Source organism: Chrysemys picta, chromosome 3 (assembly GCF_011386835.1).
Source record: "Chrysemys picta bellii isolate R12L10 chromosome 3, ASM1138683v2, whole genome shotgun sequence".
NCBI lineage: Eukaryota > Metazoa > Chordata > Testudines > Emydidae > Chrysemys > Chrysemys picta.
The window spans coordinates 9187640-9210521 of record NC_088793.1 but is presented as its reverse complement, the minus strand read 5'-3'; the positions used below and the strand labels follow the sequence as shown (position 1 = coordinate 9210521).

Genomic DNA, 22882 nt, shown 5'->3' with positions numbered 1-22882 from the left:
ACTATTGCAAGCCATGCAATAAAATCACAACCGCTTACAACACTAAACCCCTTTGTCTTTATTGAGGTTACACAGGTGTAACTGGATAGAATTTAGGCCTGAAATCAGAACCTACTGAATAATACTGTTGTTGCGTGAGACAGGAGAGACTCCAGCTCACTCTTCTGCAGCTGCCCTGGCTCAGGAGGGCGAACACAAGTCAAAAGTATCAAATGGTTACTTTTTACACGTATGCCAATAGATTGGACTCTGAAGGTCAGCTGTTGAGAAAGGTGGCACCATTTTTACATAATCACTTTTCTGATCAAAGCAGTACTTCGAAGGGAAAAATCTCTTAATATAGAACATTGCTCTTTTCAAAAAACACAAATAGGCCATCGTGTCACAGTATGTTGGGAAGAAAATGTCAGCCCATTTGGCATTCTAAAAACCTCAATCTTAGACCATTATGATCTCTTCACCTTTTCTAGGTCTGACTCTATCCAGCTGTCCAGACTCCCACCATGCTCACAGATGTACAGGCCAACCAATTAACTAGCTTCACTGAAACACTTTTATGTCAACAGATATGTGGGGATGCTTTTAAATGCACCAGATGGTTTTAGGAAAAGTGATGAACGAGATTCAATAACCGGGGAGTGTGAAGGAAAGGCCCTGGTAGAAAGTGCAGACTGCAAAGCAAAACTGTGGGAGGGGAGATACCAGCTTCTCTTTGAATTCCAACAGACCATTTAGTGTGTGCGTTATCTTGCCTTGGATACTGGCCAATACCACATTCTTCCAAAAAGACGTAATGCTCTCGACGATGCACCTAACCATCAATATTACATCTTCCTGACCCCAGCTGGTCATTAGCTTTATCTTTAAGAGGCAGAGCAGTACAGAAGTCCATGTACATAAATACGATCTAGTGAATAGTCAATTCTTATAAAAGGGTGGAACAAACTACAGCACAATTCTGCAGTGACATCTGCAGACTCCCACTGACTGCACTGGAATACTGCAAGGGTACAGGGTCCTCTAGCATGGGTGTGACTTCAGGATCGGGGGTTAGAGTTTAGCTCTTTTAGATCAGGCTACTGGTAGCTATGGTAAAAAGCAGTATGTAAATCCAGCAAGCAACAGCTAAGCAAGAGCTGGCTCCAAAATGTGTTTTTAAAGAAATATACAATTCTATGAATTTTGAAAAAAATAAAATCAAAGCCTATTAAAAGAGACCAACAACTATTTTTATGTCATTTTATTAAAAATTTTAAAAGGTCTAAAATCAAAATGTACATCTACTCTATGGTAATCCGTTTGTACACTCACGGTTAAAGTGCTAAAAATCAAACGTTACAAAACTGATACTGGCCTACTGTAAACAAGTCTACCAAGAGCCAAGTAAGTAAAACCAGCTAACTTTAGGTACGATATCATGCTAATAACAAAGTGCAACCACTACATACAAAATCTCACAAACACTAAAGCTTTCCCCCTCATTCAGAAACGGATGACGTTACAATACATACATAAGCATCTCAACAGAAACATTTGAAGAGATGAGAATGCCACTAAATGCACTGGTCATCATCATGAGAACCTAGAACAGTTCATTACAGTTGAAAACTTCAAAGATAACCCATCTCAGAGTCATTGTTCATCAGCAATCAACATAACACAGTCATAAGATAGGTACATCAGCACAAAAGTGTAATCTGATATGAATTTTAACATTCCACAGCTCAAGTTGGACTTCTGGTAGCAATGATCAATCTGCATATGATATTAATTTGCCAGCAATGTTCCTCCTGCTTTAATGGTGCAGTCCTGCAAGGCATCCTCAGACGACTCTTCCATTGAAACATATAGGAGATTGAGTGAGTGAGTGAGTGAGTGAGTGAGTATGTGGCTCGGACCTTAAATAATTGTAGTGCTTGTAAAAGATACCAAGACTGACAGCAATAGAGACTTCAATCTTCTAGTCGGTCTCTAGAGCAATACAGTACAGTACAATACAAGCTTTTCTCACCCTTCATCTTTGTACCTCAACTGTTAATTCGGCAGGACCAGTTCTGAAGAGGATAGTAATGCAGTCTCTATACCCATGTTATCTTCAGCCTCTCTGCTAAAAAGCTGTAAGGGTACCAGATTGTGGTGGTGGGTTCTGACATGGATGCCTGCCCCTTAGGACCTGGACTGACACCACGGACTGATTTCAGCAGCAGACCTTACATTACTACTAACCTGAGATGCTTCCAAACCAGTAGTCTATAGGTAAACTGTATCCTGTAATCAATCTCTGATCATCCATATTTCAAATATATGCTATATACAGCTCAGAACTAAAGCCTCTGTAGCAAAACATACATTTAAAAAACTAAAACTAAGAAAATACCAATGTACAGCATTTGAGAGCAGGCAAGCTGCTTTACAACCAAATTTGCGGCCTTTTTTTTTTATTTTTTTTTTTTTAAGTTTTCCAAACCATTTCCCAAACAAACCCCAAACAGTTTGTGATTCAATAGGCAAAACACTGTCCTTGAGAAATATTGCACTCTCAGACAAACTTGTACATGTGACATCATTATTCTGTCTTCATTATGCAAAACTTCATTAAAACCATAGAAGTTAGGGCGAAGCACGTTGAAGACATAGTAGCCAATGGAATAAGAGATGAAGAACATTGCCAGCGCTAGGGATGCTGTTGCCATAGGCAATCTGGCAAATGTCTGACTTTCCCAGCCTGCAGTCAGAGATACAACACAAGTGGTTACGGAACATTTCAATGTCGCCAGCAATCACCTATTCGCGATGTAGGGTAGAGTTGGCCCTGAACAAAAGTATGCTGGCATGAGGTTTCAGAGGAAAGCATGTTGGGCCAGCATGTAGGAGAAAGATCCAAGATGTTCACTGTAACTAAAGCAATACAAATATAGATAGTCTTATGGCTAGCGTTATATCGGGGTAGAGGTGTACTAACTTTACACAAGTACTGTGATGCTTAATTCATCATTTTTAAAGGAATCTGAAATGGTAAGAAGGCAGGTGCTTTAAAATATAATGTAGTATTATATTAGTTCAGTTTTGAAGTTAATAGGATGTGGGGTTAGGACAACAAGAGCCTGGTGGGGAAATCAGCAACTGGGACCAGAATGTTATATTTGAATCACTACTTAGGCTGTGCATTCTATGTACAGAATAGGTAAGTGAGAAAGGCTAAACTCTCACATTTGGAACCACAAACACAATTACCCCCCTCCCAAATTAACCGAGATTTAAAACAAAATAACCTCAAACGGACCATGGATCTAACCTCAACCATTCCAAATCCCTCTCCCACAGTTAAACAAGTCACAACACAATGCAAAACCATTGTCAAAACCAGAACACTATTGCAAACAGAGCAATAAAGATCAATGTAAAAACTTTACTTTCAGTTACAACAATTAAAAAGTTGAAGATAACTGACTCCCTTTTTAAATCCAAATTCCTACAAAATAGCATCCCTTTGCAAAAACAAAGTTGCCCAGTTTAAGCTAAATTTTAAAACAAGAACATGTTTCACCATTGTTGGCAATATGGAATTGGAATTTTGTCAACCTAAAAGCCATTCAAACACATCTCATACCCACCTGCTTTAAAACAGATGATCTAGAATACTTAACCTAATACACGACTGTGGCAGTTAGCGATACATAGAGCCAATCCAACAGAAATTATAGGGTCTATTCTGCCCTCCAAGCATGTGTGCACAGTAACTTTTATCACTATTAATGGATTTACATAGAGGGGAGAGTATAGAGTAAGCTTCCAAAAATTTTTATTTGAAGTTGGTTTTGGTTCATGCCTCTCCTTTGGAGCAAAGCCTGGTCAGGCTGGGAAAAGCAATTTATAGTAAACAGATTTTTAAAGGCATGGTGACTCCAAGAGCAACCTTTGATTTTAAAGAGTAAAATGGCTAAGTGATTTGCTGTCATGTCATTGGGGAATAATTAAAATGAATAATGGTTGCACAGCTTAAGTCTTGTTGCTCCGAAAAGCCTCTGAAGTACATATCCTGGGTTTTTGCCCTTTTTTTTGCCCCCGAGGTTATGCCATCCAAGCACGTACAAAGCCTTTTCAACATGCCTCAAGCAGGTCAAAAAGGGAATGAATATTAGGACAATGAAAAAGTGTACATTTCCCAGCAGTATTCTACAGTAATGACTGAGGTAGGTTCAAATGTAACCACTGTTTCTTCAAGGTGAATGATACCTGAAAGCTAGGCCTGGTCTACACTGAGGGGTGGGGGAGATCGATCTAAGTTACACAACTTCACCTATGTGAATAACGTAGCTGAAGTCGACGTACTTAGACCTACTCACTGTGGTGTCTTCACTGCGGTGAGTCGACTGCTGCCGCTCCCCCGTCAACTCCGCCTGTGCCTCTCGCGGCGGTGGAGTACAGGAGTCGACGGGAGAGCACTCGGGGATCGATTTATCGCGTCTAGTCTACCCCCCAATCCGGCAGGTAGTGTAGACATACCCTTACAATAGCTGCTTCAGATCTACTGTACCATTTAAAACATAACTTGACTTTGCCTACAATGTTCACAAAGACATGGTATACCCTAAAGGCAAAAGAAGAGCAAAATTATTCATGTTTCCACAAAAATCCGAGAATTCTCTGTTCCGAACGATAGTGGAGAGCTGGATAGAAGAGACCCATAATATAAACCAAATACTCTTTCCAGTGCACACCCCACCTAAATGGGCTGGGAGCCTACTGAGGGGGAATGTGAAAACCTGCTCAACCTCCAAGACTACAGAGTGGCAGCAGTTCCTAACCCCGACCACCCCTTCACCTCCTTTCCACAGCAGTGTAATCTGGCTGGTGGATCTATGCACTCATGGATCCACTGCTACACTCCTTCCTCGATACTCTCCCACCTACCTCTAAACCTCCCACTCCACAACATACTCAGTATAAAGGGAGCCTTCACAGAGCACATTTCTGTGGTCTCCTGGTGGGTTCCCACATAAACTCCCTGCATCCATTTCACCCACCCCTCCAAACCCAAGCTGCAGGGGTTGGGATCAGGATTTGTTCTTATAGGTCCATAAGGAGAGAGTTAGAACATTCTAGTTTAAATGGAAAACCAGGTTCCTCCATCATGCATTTGAGGGGTCAGGAACAGGCAATCTCAGTTTTTGTATGTTAATTTAAAAATGGGTAGCTGAATATTATCTAGGTAACTGGCTTCAAATTGAGTTTTCCACCTCTCCCCACAGAAAAATTGTAAACAAGTAGAAAATTTAAATAGTATTTGGTAAAAAGGCCAGGACAATACCAATTTAAAAAAAATCATGCCTTCCCTGCCCCACAGCCCAACAATTGACCCTGAACAATTCTGTAAGAACTGACCATCTTCACTGGAGTTTCCATTCTTCCTACGGAATGCTCATTCTTTTGTTTTATTTCCAGCATAACTGTTTAAAAATGCCTGCTGATTTCTCACAGATGCCCTTTGTACAGTAGTTAATATGCAGCCCTCCCTCTGTGCTTGATGACAACAAGTACCACTTTATTATCTAATCAGAGACAAAAGGGTTTCATGGAAGAACTCCTTCAAATATTCAAGAGAGTTTCCTTCTGCTTATTGGAACTCTTAACATGACCTCACCAGTGAGTCTTCAAAGGTAACAATTACTGAAATTCAAAGTATTTAGGGATTTTTCTAATAAGAAATCCAGCTATGATGTATGATGGGAAAATAACAAGTTATCAAATAAATTATTAATAATTATCTACTGGTAGGTTCAAGATGAAGCTACCACTAGCTTTTACTTCTGTTAATTTCCAGATTGCTGATCACTGAGCATCCTAGCACTGATGTAAGCACAACGACAGCTGGCTTTAAAAAGGCAAAGCCAAACTTCAGCTTCCTGATACAAAAAAATCAGCACCAAATGGGAAGCACGATAATACTGAGTATTATCGCATCACTGAGAAATGGACTCCAAGTAACACTGTTGTAGGAGGTTCTCCTTTATGTTGAAAGCAAATCAAGCACTGGTTCCATCTTCTTCAATAACCCGGTTCATGCTGGTACCATGTGTGATGTGGGTCATTGGGTTGTTGCTGAGATCCCTGATGCTGCTGTGACGGGACTGTTCATTGAGCCGATGTGAACTGCTATGCCTGGAGTGATCAGTCAGTCGTGACATGCTGCCATGAGGTAGTCTGTCTTCTATGCCTCTGTAGCTGCAGGGGGTGTACCTAATTTATAAAAACAAGGCCAATTTCATTATTACTTCAGGCAAGAGAGATTGAGAGTGTGTGTAAGTATGTAAATAAATAACTCTTGATTATATATAGTACTATGTTTTTATGAAAAACAGGAGGACTCATTCTACTTGGCTCTGCCACTGAACTCATGTGTGACCTCTGGCAAGTTGCTTTACCTTTCTATGTTTCTTTCCCCCCCCCCCCCATCTATAAAATGAGGATAAGTATACTCACCATAGCACCATACAGACATTGAGAATAATAATTTGGTGAGTAAATACAAGTTACCTAATGGTCACTTCAACTAAGCTACATTTTTTTTTTAAATTTCAGTAGAACTACAACAATTTACTCCAGCTGAGGATCTGGCATGTTCTTCAGTTAGTCAAACTCACAGAAGTGTACAGAGCAGCTGTGCTCAAACACTACACTGAACTTGGAACAGATTTCATTTCCCATGCAGTAGATACTACACACACACACACACACACACACACACGGCACATTCTGTCTCAGTAGAGAAAGAGAGCTATTGGCTGCATTCATACTCTGACTAATCCATACACTCATAACTACTGAAAGAAGTTACGGTACATTTCCTCTTTCCAACCCAGATGTTAAAGTTCTTTAAGGACCAAATGGAGAGGATATAATCATTAGTTTGGGAAGGTGAATATTAGCAGAGGTTCAGAAGCCATGGTGGCCAAAGCGTAGCCAAATGAAAAAAAGTGCAGGTAGTAACCAGGATTCCCCCTGAATATAGAGGCTCAACTCTATTGACATTAGAATTTTAAACTATGCATGGAACTCACCTGCCATCACGGGACCTATGCAGGCTGCCATGGTAGCTGCTTACTTTGCTGTGGACGCTGCCTGCTTTGCTCCTCTGGTCATCCATCATAGCCAGATGAGTAGATGAGGCATGAGTGGAAGTCCCCTGAGTGGAAGTGCCCCTTGACTTTCGGATAATGGGGGTATTCGGATCCCTCAGAAGTGACTGAGCAAAATCGGGCTCCTGCAGCACCTGGCGGCTCTCATTTACAGCTCTAGTCAAAACGTGGAATTGGAATAATTAATGTTAAAATAAAAAAATACAGCAAAGCGATCACAACAGCTCTTCCAAACTGGCCTCTGCTCTCAATAAACATATAGCTTCAATACACACATTATGGTCAAAATGTTACAACTTGGTACCTAAAGAGCAGTGAGGCAGAACAATCAGGCCACTTATTTAGTTGCCTACATATGGATCGAGTTGCCTAATTTTAAGCACCCCAATTTGAACATTTTGGCCAATGCTTAGAGAATCGCCCTGTAACCTGTGATTGCTCTTCCTCTTCTAGTATAGGCATGTGGGGCATATGGTAGCATAATTGCAATGTAAATAAAAGGTTTGCCATTACCTCACATGACTCCAGCCGCTTCATGGATCCTATGGATCATGCAAGAACTAGAAGCAGTGTAATTTTCTTTTAAACCTGGAATTCCCTTATGGCGTTGCCTCTGGAGAGTTCAGAGATATTGCCCAGATTCCTGCAGAAGCAGTCATCTACATAAGCAGGAAGTCACTACCTTCCCCAAAATGGTATTTTTAAAACTGAATTATAAATGTCCGTAAGAGCAGCATATTTTGTAAAGTACAAAATATACAGAATCGGTCTTTGCCTTATCTCAATGATTGTGGTTCCCAGCCTGGTTTTTTGGAGCCCCTCTGTGGGATTGGTGGACGGGTGCACTTTTAGTATCCTCTAGCTATGCTCTGGCAGAGTTGCCAGTGATTTTTCTGTCCATTTGATCTCTTTTTAGTTATTTTGTAGACAGGAAAAAAAAAAGTTTTTTAAGCTCTCGTTTTTGTGTCCCTTCTCCTAGGGTCTCCCCCCTCACCTGATGGCTCCTTCTTCTCATTCTCCCACTCATCAAAATGCTGCACAGTCTACTTGGCATGGGGCTGTCCGTTGACAGCTCCGTGAAGAAAAACCAACTCTGCCTCTCACTGATGATTTAACTGCCACAGCAACAGAAGAGAGCAGCTTGAGGCAGAAGGCTGGCGTGTACTGTTGCAGGACAGTACACGCCAAGGGCCACCACAGGAACATGGCAACAAGCCTGGAAGCTTCAAGGAGTCACCCACTACTTTAACTGAAGGAGAAGGTTTAGGATAGAACAACTGGTGTCACGCAGCCTTCTCTGCCCCATTGCTCAGATCCTCCGCCCTATCTCCTACTCCACTCAGACTAGCCTGTCACCTCCAGCGATATCCAGGCTAGGAAATATTGCCTTAGTCTCTACACAGCCTTAGTTGAAAGGGTGTATTTGGGTAGATAAAAGATGTATTAATTATATTAAGTTGCTATGAATCTTATAGCAGTGACCACATTTATTAGGTTACCTTTTGCCTTAAAATCTGCCCCAACTATATTGAGTGCAATTTTCCTCCATTTTTAGTAGAAGACCACTTTAGTGTTAAGCAGTGGATTTTGTCAGTCCATGGAGAGGTCACTTAAGACCGATTTCACTGTAATTAATTTGATTAAACTGCAGTTTGGTAGGGGCTTCAATGCACAATAGAAGGATTAAGAAAATGTACACAACTGCTGCAGAATCATGGTGGAAAAAATGTTTGCTTCATTTCAATAGAAAGGATCAGTTGTCTAGCTGAGGAGATGGTGCTTCTAGAGAAGGAAGCTATACTACTGCACATTTCAGAAAGTGACAAAAATGTATGGTATTGTGGCATATCCCATTTGCTCTAAGAACAAGGAAGCAGAATAGCTTGATAATTGATGAAGAATGTTAATTTGATTCTGTTATCAAGAAAACAATCTGGTGCAAATACATGACATTTCTAGGCAAGTTGCCTCAGCTCCCATCCCTCTCTCCAAGAAGGAACTAGTTAGGACAGGATTAACTCAAAGTGCTCTCTCAGGATTACAGGAGAGAAAGGGTTTATTTGCCAATATTACACTGGTAAGTCTTTCACATAACACTCACTCTTTTTTCCTGCGTCCATGAAAAAAGCTGGCCCATTCAAAGCAGGTCTTTTTACTTCCAACCCAAAAGACAGAAGGGATCCCAACTACTAGAGCCATAAGATACTTCATCAGAAAGAGAATCAGGTCTGGGCGGCTCATCTGAGAGATCTAGAGAGAGGAAAACAGAAAAGAACATGTTGCAAACCATTATAGTTTGCTACTCCAGCTATTAACTAATTTAAAATAACTGTCTCAGACTTGAGCCAAAGTAAACATCATCAGGGTTCCTTTGTTTCACAGTTCTATAGAGCTTCACAGAATAATGTGCAGGCTGGTGCAGTGTAAAAACAAAAGATTCAAATGCTCGGAGGTCTTGTATTTCTGGTCTGGTGTGGTGTTTGCCGAACAATTTTGAAATATTATTGGTTCAAAAATGAGCCTTTGTAATTTGCGAATAGAGATAAACTACATAAACTCACGTGCTCCAACTTCTGTTGGAAAGTCAATAATACAGACACCTCCACATCATGGAACATATTCAACAACCCCATGTCCCTTATTCCAGTGAGGATCAGATTCTTGTTTTCCATTTCCTAGAGTCTTGGTTTGTCAGCAAGGTGGTACTACACGATTCTTACTCCCCATTGGATGATTCATGAAGAAACAATCACAGTTTATACTAAGTCATTATTAGCAAACAATGTGGGCATTTGTTTGACAAAATTTATGATCAGGACATTTGGGGAACTTCCTGAGTTGTAGCCGCAAGACATGAACCATAAAAAACAAACAAGATTTCAAGCTGAAGTTCAAAAGAACTAATTTTCCCTGAACCAACCCACCACCTTGTTGCAAGAAGAGCTAATTCACTCTGCATTCCCTGCTTTGCACTGCTATAGTATCCCAGAACTATTCACGTGACACTTTCACTAAAACCAGTCACAATTGAAAAAAATACCCTCAGTCTCAGAGGTCCACGATCAGGAAGCCATTTCCTATCTCAGGGTCTCCAACTTCTGGTTGACCTTCATTGAAAGCTTCCACTGGCAGTATACAATCTGCCATTAAATGATGTAGGAAATAATCTGAGGAGCAGAATACCATGACCAGAGATGTGCTTCACGCAATACGGTCTTAAACACAAAACACTCACTTCCTGTTTACTAGCAATATAAATATTTATTTAGAGCAAAATCAGAAAGCAGTGTGATGATCTGAATCCAATACCATGCATACAATGCCCTAAATTAACATTGGGCAAACAAACCACGATAAAGCTGTCTTTTCACAGGATGAAAATTCAACTGGAGTGTCATCAAGCAGGGTTCAGTAGCTATTGTATCAAGATAACTTTATAAAAGCAACAGAATGGCTGATCAGCTGCTGTCTACTCAATTACATCTCATTTTCTGATGTGCATGTCAGTAGATATACATACCAGTGAAGATACAATAGTAATTATTATAACACTTTGCATCTCTATAGGGTCTTCCCCACCAAGGATCTCAAAGCCCTTTACAAACAGTAGCATTTACTTGTGATGTTGGCAAGTATAATTATCCCCATTTTACAGATGAGAAAAATGGAGGTACAGAGAGGTTAAGTGACTTTCTTAAAGTCACACAGCACATCGTGGCAAAAAAAAAAAAAGAACACAAACTAAAATTTAACTACTATATGGCATTCCTTCATCATGGACATAGATTTTTTTAAAATGATTAAACCAAAGACAAGCATTATCATGAAACTATTCTTCTTTAAGTTCCTGTGCTCATTCAAGTGAGCTCAATTTGCCCATTGCCATTAGTTTACTCAGCATCTCTTTTAATCTAGTTTCCACCACTTTCTGCCACAGAGCAACTATTGATGTTGATGGCCTTTGACAACACTATAGACTTCTCCATATTTTTGTCCATTTAACCATACAAAACTGATCTGAAAGCTTCCTAGGTGGTATTGTACACAACCCTATTATGGTGGTGTCCGTCCCACCTTTTGAGTGGACCATTCTGTTTAAATCAAACAAGTATCCTGAGTTAAGCTTTCAAAAAAAAAAAAAAAAATAGCCTCATTACTACACAAGAACTACATTTTATACAATTTGAATAGCTTTGAAATGTGTAAATGGGGCACTAACTTGGTGGGAAGCATAATTTCCTAATGTAGATAAAAGATTTGGACAGACTTATATACAAGAGTCTATTCCCTGCATACGGGACCAAATTCTCTACTGGCATAACTATAAATGACTTCTTGGATTTACAACATCACAGAATTTAGTCCATTGTATTAATATGAAATTATGCCTCTGCTACCAAAGCCCCCAGTGATCTACTGATCATTATAATGCCTGTTACACAGGATATGCTCTGAAAAGTGCCATGCTTAATTCAGTGCTTGAATCATAGCACACCATCATTTTAACTTCAATCAGGAGTTAAAATTAACTCCAGCTTCAAGGAGTTTTATGTTGGTCCTATTGTTACCTACTAGACATCCCTGTGCGTGAAGAAGCCTAATCCATTTCCCCCAAAATATCCTTATCTGAAAATCTTCTGATAAAAAATGGTCAAAAGAATAAAACTTAAAAACCACACCAATTATAAACTGTACCCTAACAACAATCTTGTAGACTTGTGAATGTACAGCATCTCCTAGTCCTACAGAAATGGGGCACCATTGTTTACCACTGCAAATAAGTGAATCTTCACTGCATAGATTAAGTGCAAACCAATACTTTAATACAAACGTATTCATCTGGATTATATCAGCACTTTTGGGTTCAGCACATCCATGCTTGGTGGATTTCCAAAAGGTTCCAGGTGAAACTTAATTTAATTTATTTATTTCATATATATAACACACACACACTTACACTTCTTCTCTAACATGTTTTGATGAGCAGTAAAAGCATCATCATTGGCCTCTGAGTTAGCAGCCATTGACATTAATTGGGCAGTTTACACCTCAGAACACACTAATTGCTTTTAAAGCCTTTGGGTCCACACACTACTTTAAGAGTGAGGATTTAAGGAAACATCTAAAGCAGCAGCCTACATTCACTCTGAGCAGAAGCTAGCGTTGCCAACTCTGACTGAAGCTATTCCGGGAGATTTTTCCCCCCCAACATGAAGTAATGTCATTTTCTTAAAATATTCTATTAAAATCCCCCAGCTTGCTTTCAATAGTCACTGGGAGATCGATGCCGATTCTGGGAGACTTCAGGCTAATCTGGAGGGTTGGCAACCTAGCTGAAGCACTCCTAGAAGAACACACAAATAGGGTATTAAATTTCAATCCTTTATTTTGTATTAAGTGCAATTGAAAATATGATTTGGGAGCTAGACATTTTGACAAAGCCTTTTACAAAGTATAAAATCAATCAAGTGTGGGAGGGGAAGAATGAAGATACCAAGTGTCAACTCACTCAAGAGTCACAGAAAGGTTTTCTTTTAAAAAAAGCATATTGTAAGGAAGTATCACTACTATAAAAAGTAGCTGAAAAAGATGCGTACAAGAGCATTCTGGTTCTTCTTTCAGCATACCAGCGAAGTGGATAAAAGCTATGTCAGTCAGCAGGGGCTTACTGTTATAACCTGCTGCAAATACTAAAGTGTATTTTTTAAAATCCCAAAAGTTGAACTATTGATGTAGATTGTTAAAAGAAAAAATGAAATGCCATTAAAGGATTAAAAGTGTGCCTCTCCTACTGACTTTTCTACAAAACACCTGACATCTGCTGATCTAGGCCTAGTTAAACTGCGCAAAACAAGTATTACAATGACAAGGAACACCAAGAATTGCATAACATGAAGTGTTGTCACAGGATTTTGTCTTCTTTACCCACACTAACAAAGCGCTGTATTAAATCAGTACTGCAAGAACTTGTACTGTAACTCACTCATGAGATAAGTGTCAAATACAATCTGACATATTTGCACTTTGTCTCTGTGGCACAAAGAAAGGTCCCATTTAAAATAAAATCCCTTTTAACTAGTGACACGCTGGCAGACCAGGTTTCAGCTCTTGTCAAGTCTTTAGGCCTCAGCCAAGCACTGACAAATTCATTCTGGAAACCAGTCCAGCTCACCTGTGTGTTAGTATGGTTAAGATGGGATAAGTTGGTCTCTTGGGACTGGAAGCAACCTGAATCTTTTATGATCTTTGATGCTTAGCACCCATCACTAAGTCCAGCTTGCCGGGGTGGCAGGATAGTCTGGAATGCCCAAAGGGATTTTCTGTGACTCTATGACAAGACTGTTATAGTGTTCCAGGAGTTCACATGTGTTATTGGGTTGGTGAAATCTAATTATAGAACATATAACCCATTTGAGGTCTCTGCCCTGCCTCGTTGACAGTCTTCCCTGAGGTCGGCACTCATGGTTCTGAGCCACTCCAGACAGCATGACAACTAGATAGTCCGATGATCAAAAATAGGAACATGAAAATGTTAGAATAAGCACAGGCTTTTTGTGAAGTTTGACATCACCAATCCAAATCCAAAAGTGAAGAGTTCACAGAGAATTTAAAGTCAAGTTCAATTGTAGTTATTTAAACTATTGCAAAAAATCTTTCATGGGTTAAGATATCGGTATCCTCTTCAAAGAATGAAACTGCATTTATGGTACTTCTCACTTTAAAAAAAACAAACAAGTGCAACAAAGAAAATCGAAGGTTAAGTAAAAAAAAAAACCACAACAGTATGGAGATAATCTGCCAACGACAATGAATAGACTTCAAAGACGTTTTTGTGAACTATGTCCAAGGCATTCCTGTTTCATATCACCTTTTAGGCTCTGGTTCATGACACATACTGTAGCAACTTACATGGCATGACATCTCCTTCAACAAGGACAAGTGCAGAGTCCGGCACTTTGGATGGAAGAATCCCATGCACTGCTACAGGCTGGGGACCGAATGGCTAAGCAGCAGTTCTGCAGAAAAGGACCTGGGGATTACAGTGGACGAGAAGCTGGATATGAGTCAACAGTGTGCCCTTGTTGCCAAGAAGGCTAACGGCATATTGGGCTGCATTAGTAGGAGCATTGCCAGCAGATTAAGGGAAGTGATTATTCCCCTTTATTCGGCACTGGTGAAGCCAAACCTGGAGTACTGTTTTGGGCCCCCCACTACAGAAAAGATGTGGACAAATTGGAAAGAGTCCAGTGGAGGGCAACAAAAATGCTTAGGGGGCTGGGGCACATGACTTATGAGGAGAGGCTGAGGGAACTGGGCTTATTTAGTCTGCAGAAGAGAAGAATGAGGGGGGATTTGATAGCAGCCTTCAACTACCTGAAGGGGGGTTCCAAAGAGGATGGAGCTCGGCTGTTCTCAGTGGTGGCAGATGACAGAACAAGGAGCAATGGTCTCAAGTTGCAGTGGGGGAGGTCTAGGTTGGATATTAGGACAAACTATTTCACTAGGAGGGTGGTGAAGCACTGGCATGGGATCCCTAGGGAGGTAGTATAATCTCCATCCTTAGAGGTTTTTAATGCCCGGCTTGACAAAGCCCTGGTTGGGATGATTTAAAAAAAAAAATTAGTGGAGATATCCTATCTCCTAGAGCTGGAAAGGACCTTGAAAGGTCATCGAGTCCAGCCCCCTGCCTTCACTAGCAGTACCAAGTACTGATTTTTGCCCCAGATCCCTAAGTGGCCCCCTCAAGGATTGAACTCACAACCCTGGGTTTAGCAGGCCAATGCTCAAACCCCTGAGCTATCCTTCCCCTTGGTGTTGGTCCTGCTTTGAGCAGGGGGTTGGACTAAATGACCTCCTGAGGTCTCTTCTACCCTTAATCGTCTATGATTCTATGACATCCGCACACCCACACAAATGGTTTAGACACAAGGTACATTTACACAGCAAGTAGGATCCAGAGGTAGAGTCTCAGAGCCTGGGCTTACAGACTCGGGCTTGTGGGGGCTCATGCTACAGCACTAAAAAAAATAGCTGTGTAAACATTCAGGCGCTGGCTAGAACTCTGGTTCTGAAGCTGGTGCCCCCACTCCCCTTCCTAGCCTTCAGAGCCCCAGCCGGAAAAATCTACACCGCTATTTTTTTAGTGCTGTAGCATGAGCCCGAGTCTCAGACTTCTATTTATCATTACACGTGCTGGCCTGCCACTCACACTTCTCTATCAATCTTAATGTTATTGGGGAACTTCAAGCAAATAATTGAGATCATCTATTTCTTTAGTTTCCTATTGGTCAGCTTTGCAGATGCGAAGGTATCCTCATACATTGTAACAAATGTATAATATGATAAGCAAACATAAGGGCACTTGCTCCTTATCAGGCTGTCAAGGGCTTTCAGTGACCTAAAAATATTGACAAGTCAAGTCTCTCTTATAGGCCTAACAGAACTGAATATAAGAACGGCCATACTGGGTCAGACCAGTGGTCCATCTAGCTCAGTACCCCATCTTCTGTCAGTGGCCAGTGCCAGATGCTTCAGAGGGAAATGAACAGAACAGGGCAATTTCGAGTGATCAATCCCCTGTTGCCCAATCTCAGCTTCTGGCAGTCAGAGAACATCAGAAGGAAAAGATTAGTTATAAATATATGTAATGTTAAAACTAATTTATATATGATTGTGACTTTTGTCAGAATACATGGAGGAAAGAGCATAAATCCTAGAAACAGTCTGTATTTTTAATTTTTTTTAAAGTGGCTTTTACTATAAAGAATAAAAGTGACATTTATATTTTGAAAAATGTAGAAATTGCTGTCTGTCCCAGAGGCTATTTTAGTAATGTCCACTACCCACCCCAAATATAAGATAAATGTTGTCTTTGGCAAGTGCAGTGAATGTCTGGGTTCTTTTTATTGTCATTGAGTTCCTGCTCTTTTAAGCTTCCATGAAGCCTGTTTGCCACCATGTCTGCCAGTTTGCATGAAAAAATCCTAAAATGTGAAGTCCATGGTTCTTATAAAAAAAAAGGGGGGGGGGGAGGAGAGGGGGGATCCTTACCCCTCTCCCGCACCTTTATGCTGGTTAAAATGGCCAAAATGATATAAAGGGGTCCTAAAAGCCCTGATTCTGATGGAGAGAATTCTCTCGGTTCAGGCACTGTACAGTTTCTGGAGAATCCAGTTTGAACTAGTATATGCAAGCCTCTCCAGGTGGTGGTACTTCTCCGGGGTGTTACAAGCTGAGTGAATTTGCTAATCAGCCCTCACTGTTTCCAGTTCTGGAGGCTCTGTGGTCACCTTATCCTGTGGAATTGTATACAGTCCCTGGCCCACAATAATACATAAACTTAATACAGTTAAAGATATTGCAGGAAATTGCCATATCTGTCACAGAGGTGGTCATTTGCAAAATTCCTAAAAAAAGGAGGAGACCAGCTTATTTGTAATAACTGGATAGAGATGACACTCCTATCCATATCTGGAAAAGTGTTTTGCATTATCAGTTTGAATACACGAAAACTGCTGTTGACAAAGTAGGGAAGCGTAAGCTGGATTTTGGTCTGGTAGTTGGTGTTCAGACCATTTTTTCACCTTGAGAAGCTTAAGAGCACAGCAGAAGATGTCTTTTTAACTTTGTTGATTTTATGAAAGTGTTTGATAGTGTCACATGGAAGCCTTTTGGAAGATCCTGAGACATGGAATTCCAGCAAAGATTTTTAATTTCATAACAGCTTTGTATGAAGAGTCTACTTGCTCCATCAGGGGAGAGTGGAGACACAATGATTTAAGATTGTTACTGGCATAAGACAAAGGTGGATGCTATCCCCACTTCTCCATTGTCATAGACTTTGTGATGAGAAGAGCAATGGCTACTGCCGAGCACTCTGGTATTGTTTGGGCAAGAGATAAACTGGGAGACTTGGGTTTCTGCAGATGACATAATCATACTACATACCAACTTGGATGGAATGAGAAGACTCTGTGAGCATAAAAGCAGAAGCTGCTGAAGTGGGACTTTGTATCAGTACATGGAAGACCAAGACCATGGAAACAGAAGAGAATGGTGTCAATGCTGGTGAACCTGTTATTGATGGAGAAGAGTACAAAGGAGCTGATGACTTTATTGTACTTCCAAGATCAATATGTGCTAATGGCCAAAGAAGTGAAGGCTAGGATTGGTAAAACCAGTGGATCATTTTCCAATTTTTCAAGCATCTGGAAGAGTAAAAAGCTACATCTGCACACTAAAGATTGTACAGCTGTTGTCCTGCCACCACTTTAATATGCATTGAAGGCATGGAATACAACAAGAAGCTCAATGCATTACACCATCGTTGTTTAAGAACCACCTGGGGAATTCATTGGAGTGATCGTGTAAACAACGTAGAAGTGTCATTTGCATGGGTCAGCAGGCTGCGGACTCAATAATTAGACAGATGGCTATGGTGCTTTGGCCGTGTTATCAGGCTACCAGATTGCAGAAACACAAGAGATTCCACCTGGAGGAAAGAGAAGGCGTGAACACAAAAATGACCTAGCTTAGGATAAGCGAAAGGATGCTGCTGTCAGGGAGATAGCTTACTATGGAGTCAAGCATCTTGCTCTGTCTGGATAGTCCGCAGTAGAGGAAAAGATAGGTTGCCTCATATGCCACTAAGCACAGTAGATTCTAAGTAAGTCGAGGTGAAAGGTAGAAAGTCTTACATGACATCTATTTTGATATTAGAGAGACCAGGTGAATGAGGTAATCAATATTTAAAAGTAAAGAACTCTCCTTTAAGCTTTTCCAAGCTTCCAGGTACATCAGCAAAATTCAGGCATCATTAAAATAACAATTTCAACAAACTCAGCTGGCCATCTATAAAAACTACTTTCCCACCTCTCCCATGGCTCTGGGGAAGGAGGTAGTATTTTGGGTTCCTGGGTGATTCTCTCCTTTTTCTTCCATTTACTTATGTGGATTCCTGACTTGAAAGGTTGGGGGGGGGGGGAGGGTCCTAAGTGTCTGAATCTGTTACCTGATTCTGGTACTTCTGCTTTTGTACTAGAACAATTTTTTGGCTAAACTTCTTCTTTAGCTCCCTGATTTTTTTTTTTTTTTTTTTTTTTTTTTTTTGCAAATGGTATATATTTTATTTCCTGACACTTAAGAGCAGATCATTCATTTCAGTTTCTCTCATTTTTAATATTATGAGAGCATCACTTTCCCTCCCCTCAGCCTCTTTAGGTGTTCATAATAGATCTCAGACCTGCTTAATGTCATTAGACTCTGTCAGTATTACAGAGCTTGTATGATATTTTTTAGTCACTATAATAAAATTCATAATGGTTTATTCATTGGAGCAAGGCCTATTGGGATCTCGTTTAGCAGTGTTGGGAAATCCAGATTGCAGGCATTGGAGAATTAATGATTTGCTAAAATGCACTGAGTGATTAGATGTAGTAGACTGTCACATGGTTTTATTTCATTTCTCTTAGTTACTCACAGGTCTCTTGTATCTAGCCATCGGCATGAAACATGAACAATCTAATTGTTCTAAACAATTGGGATTGTTTAGTCTCCAGAAGAGAAGAATGAGGGGGGATTTGATAGCAGCCTTCAACTACCTGAAGGGGGGTTCCAAAGAGGATGGAGCTCGGCTGTTCTCAGTGGTGGCAGATGACAGAACAAGGAGCAATGGTCTCAAGTTGCGGTGGGGGAAGTCCAGGTTGGATATCAGGAAAAACTATTTCACTAGGAGGGTGGTGAAACACTGGAATGCGTTACCTAGGGAGGTGGTGGAGTCTCCTTCCTTGGAGGTTTTTAAGGCCCGGCTTGACAAAGCCCTGGCTGGGATGATTTAGCTGGGAATTGGTCCTGCTTTGAGCAGGGGGTTGGACTAGATGACCTCTTGAGGTCCCTTCCAACTCTGATATTCTATGATTCTATGATTTAGGGACACCTAAAAGATTGGTGAGGTCTGACTTCTCTTTACAAAAATTGTGTTGACTTTTCCTTAACACATCATGTTCATCTACGCAACTGATAATTCTGTTCTTTACTATAGTTTCAACTAATTTGCCTGGTTCTGAAGATAGGCTTACTGATCTGTAATTGCCAAGATCGCCTCTGGAGCCTTTTTTAAACATGAGCATTACATTAGCTATTGCCAGTCATCTGGTACAGAGGCTGATTTAAGCAATAGGTCATACACCACAGTTGTTCGTTCTGCAATTTTATATGGGCACTCCTTCAGAACTTTTGGGTGAATACTCTCTGGGTCTGGTGACTTTTTATTGTTTATCAATTTGTTCCAAAACCTCATCTATTAACCTCTCCCTCTGGGACACTTCCTCAGATTGTTCACCTAAAAAGAAGGGCTCAGGTGTGGGAATCTCCCTCATATCCTCTGCAGAGAAGACCAATGCAAAGAATTCATTTAGCTTCTCTGCAATGGCCTTGTCTTCTCCGAGTGCTTCTTTAGCATCTTGGCCCAGCTGATTGTTTGGCAGGTTTCCTGCTTCTGAGGTACTTAATTTTTTGTGTGTCTTTTGCTAGTTGCTTTTCAAATTCTTTTTTGGCCTGCCTAATTATTACACACTTACACTTGACCTGCCAGAGTTATGTTCCTTTCTATTTTCCTCAGGAGGATTTGACTTCTAATTTTTAAAAGATGTCTTTTTGTCGCTAAATCACCTCTTTTACTCTGTTTAGCCATGGTGGCTTTCTGTCATCTTACCGTTTTATTTTTTTATTTGGGGTATATTTGTAGTTTGAGCCTCTATTATGGTGTTTTTTAAAAGCTTCCATGCAGCTTGCAGACATTTCACTTTTCCTTTTAATTTCCATTTATCTAGGCTCCTCAGTTTGGTGTAGTTCCCCTTCTTGATGTTAAATACTACTGTGACAGGTTTCTTTGGTATTTTCCCCCCCTACAACGATGTTAAATTTAATTAGATTAGCGTCACTATTAACCGAATGGTTCAGCTATATTCACCTCTTGGACCAGATGCTATGCTCCACTTGGTATTAAATCAAGAACTGCCTCTCTTCTTATGGGTACCAGGACTAGCTGCTCTGAGAAGCAGCCATTAATGGTGTCTAGAAATTTTATCTCTGCATCCTATCCTGAGGTGACATCTTCCCAGTCAATGTGGGGATAGTTGAAATCTCCCACTATTGGGTTTTCTGTTTTTGTAGCCTCTCTAATCTCCCTGAGCATGTCACAGCCACCATATGAGTCAGGTGGTTGGTAGTATAGTCCTACTGCTATACTCTCTTTATTCAAGCATTGAATTTCTATCCAGTAGTGATTCCATCATACTGTCTGATTCATTTAAGATTTTTACTATATTTGACTGAGCTTTCTTTCACATATACTGCCACTCCCCCCATCAGTGTGACCTACTCAGTCATTCCTATATATTTTGTATCCTGATACTACAGTGTTCCATTGATTATTATCGCTCCACCACATTTCTGTGATGCTTTTTATATCAATAGCCTCATTTAATACCAGACAATCCAGTTCACCCATCTTAGTATTTAGACTTCTTGTATTTACATACAAGCACTTACAAAAAACTTATCAGTATTTAGTTGTCTGCCATCATGTGATGCAATTGAATGAGACTGTTTCTCTTCAGTTCCTACCTGTACTTCATCAACTTCCACTTCACCTCTTTACTAGGATATAGAGTATCCCCTTTAATAAATCCTGCCCTAAGGAATGTGTCTGTCCAATCTATGTGCTCCTCCACACCTGTCGGCTTTCCCCAGCCCTTAGTTTAAAAACTCCTCTATGACCTTTTTACTTTTACGTGGCAGCAGTCTGGTTCCATTTTGATTTAGGTGGAGCCCATCCTTCCTGTATAGATTCCTCCTTTTTCAAAAGTAAACCTAAATCCCTCCTCTGAACACCAACATCTCCTCCACACATGGTAGACACTGCAGTTCTGCTTGTCTAACTGGCCCTGCGTGTGGAACTGGAAGCATTTCAGAGAATGCGACCATGGAGGTACTGGACTTGTATCTCTTACCTAGCAGCCTAAATTTGGCCTCCAGGATAGGGTTACCATTCGTCCGGATTCCCCCGGACATGTCCGGATTTTTGAACTAAAAATAGCGTCCGGGGGGAATTTGTTAATGTCCGGACTTCCCTCCCCCCCCCCCCATGCAGAGCGCACGCGGCTAACAGGGCAGCCGGATGGTGCTACTTACATGGGGCTCCGACAGCGAGAGAGAGTCCCTCCTCCACTTCCCCCTCCCCCCCTGCAGCATAGCTCACTCCCTCCCTCCCTCCCTGCATTCGCCTCCGGCAGTCTGGAGCTCCTCCCCCGCTGCTGCCCAGCGTGCCGGAGAACGGCTCAGACTCAGCAAGCTCCCAGAGAGCCCTTAGGCGAACCGAAGGCCAACGACAAGGGAGCCAGGGGCAGGGAAGTTCTGGACGGGGCAGTCAAGGGGGGGGGGTCGGGAGTTCGGGGGGGGGCTTTCTGGGAGGTGTGGGTAAGGTTTTGGGCAGTCAGGGTACAGGTAGGGGGTAGAGTCCTGGGGGGCAGTTTGGGGGGGGGTCTTAGGAGGGGGCAGTTAGGGGACAATGCACAGGGAGGCTTAGGTAGGGGGTGGGGTTCTGGAGGGCAGTTAGGAGCAGGGGTCCCAGGAGGGGGCAGTCAGGGGACAAGGAGCGGGGGGTGGGTGTTTGGGAGTTTGGGGGGGCTGTCAGGGGGCAGGGGTGGGGAGAGGGATTGGAGCAGTCAGGGGACAGGGAGCAGAGGGGTTTAGATGGGTCGGGAGTTCTGGTGGGGGGGCTGTCAGGGGGTGGGGAGTGGTTGGATGGGGTGTGGGAGTCCCAGGGCTCTGTCTGGGGGTGTGGATAAGGGTTGGGGCAATCAGGGCACAGGTAGGGGGTAGGGTCCTAGGTGGCCAGTTAGGATTGTGGAGAGGGTCTCAGGAGGGGGCAGTCAGGGGACAAGGAGCAGGGAGGCTTAGGTAGGGGGTGAAGTCTTGGGGGGGCAGTTAGGGGCAGGGGTCCCAGGAGGGGGCAATCAGGGGACAAAGAGCGGGGGGGGGAGAGTTGGGGGTTCTGAGGGGGGCGGGAAGTGGGTGGGGCAGGGCGGGGCTGGGGCAGGGCGGGGCTCCTCCCGTCCTCTTTTTTGCTTGCTGAAATATGGTAACCCTACTCCAGGACCCTGACTACCTCTCCCTATGTCACTGGTAACTGCCTGTACCATGGATCACTGGCCCCTCCCCAGCACTGCACATAGGTCTGACTAGATGTTTTGTGAGGTCTGCAATCTTTGCACCCAGCAGTCAATTCACCATGCAGTCCTTTCGGTCATCACAGATCCAACTGTCTACATTTCTAATAATTGAATTCCCCATTACTTTTACCTGTCTTCCTAATAATAGGGGTCCCCTGCCCTGGAGAGGTATCTTCAGTGTGAGATGATACCATGACATCTGGAAGGAGGGTCCCAGCTATGGGACTGATTCCCTCCATTCGAGCTTGGTGTTCTTTCCTTCAGACTTTCATTCTCAACAGCACAGAAGCCGTCAGTGTGAGGGTGGGACCATTCTACTGTTTCCCAGAAAGTCTTGTCTATGTACTTCTGTCTCCATTGGCTTCTGTTCAGCCACTCTAGTCTCAAGAGCCCATATGCAGTCTCTGAGAGCCATTAGCTGCTGGCACCAAATGCACACACATGCCACCTGCCCACAAGGCTAGAAGTCATAGATGCCACATACAGTGCAATAAACTGGATAGCCCCACT

The 22882-nt window shown here is 41.9% G+C and overlaps 1 protein-coding gene across 6 annotated transcripts in view; it reads right to left on the bottom strand.

Annotated features, from left to right (window-relative positions):
* Positions 1-1227: 1227 nt before the first annotated feature.
* Positions 1228-22882, bottom strand: part of FZD3 (frizzled class receptor 3) — an 85248-nt gene continuing 63593 nt past the window's right edge. For all 6 annotated transcript variants that reach the window (XM_005290640.5, XM_065587460.1, XM_065587462.1 and 3 more), the window contains 3 exons: positions 9241-9389; positions 7062-7295; positions 1228-6240 (listed from right to left, as the gene is read on the bottom strand). In XM_005290640.5, the coding sequence (XP_005290697.2) occupies positions 6027-6240; positions 7062-7295; positions 9241-9389 (597 nt within the window). In that variant the 3' untranslated portion in view covers positions 1228-6026. The remainder of the gene's footprint in view (positions 6241-7061; positions 7296-9240; positions 9390-22882) is intronic.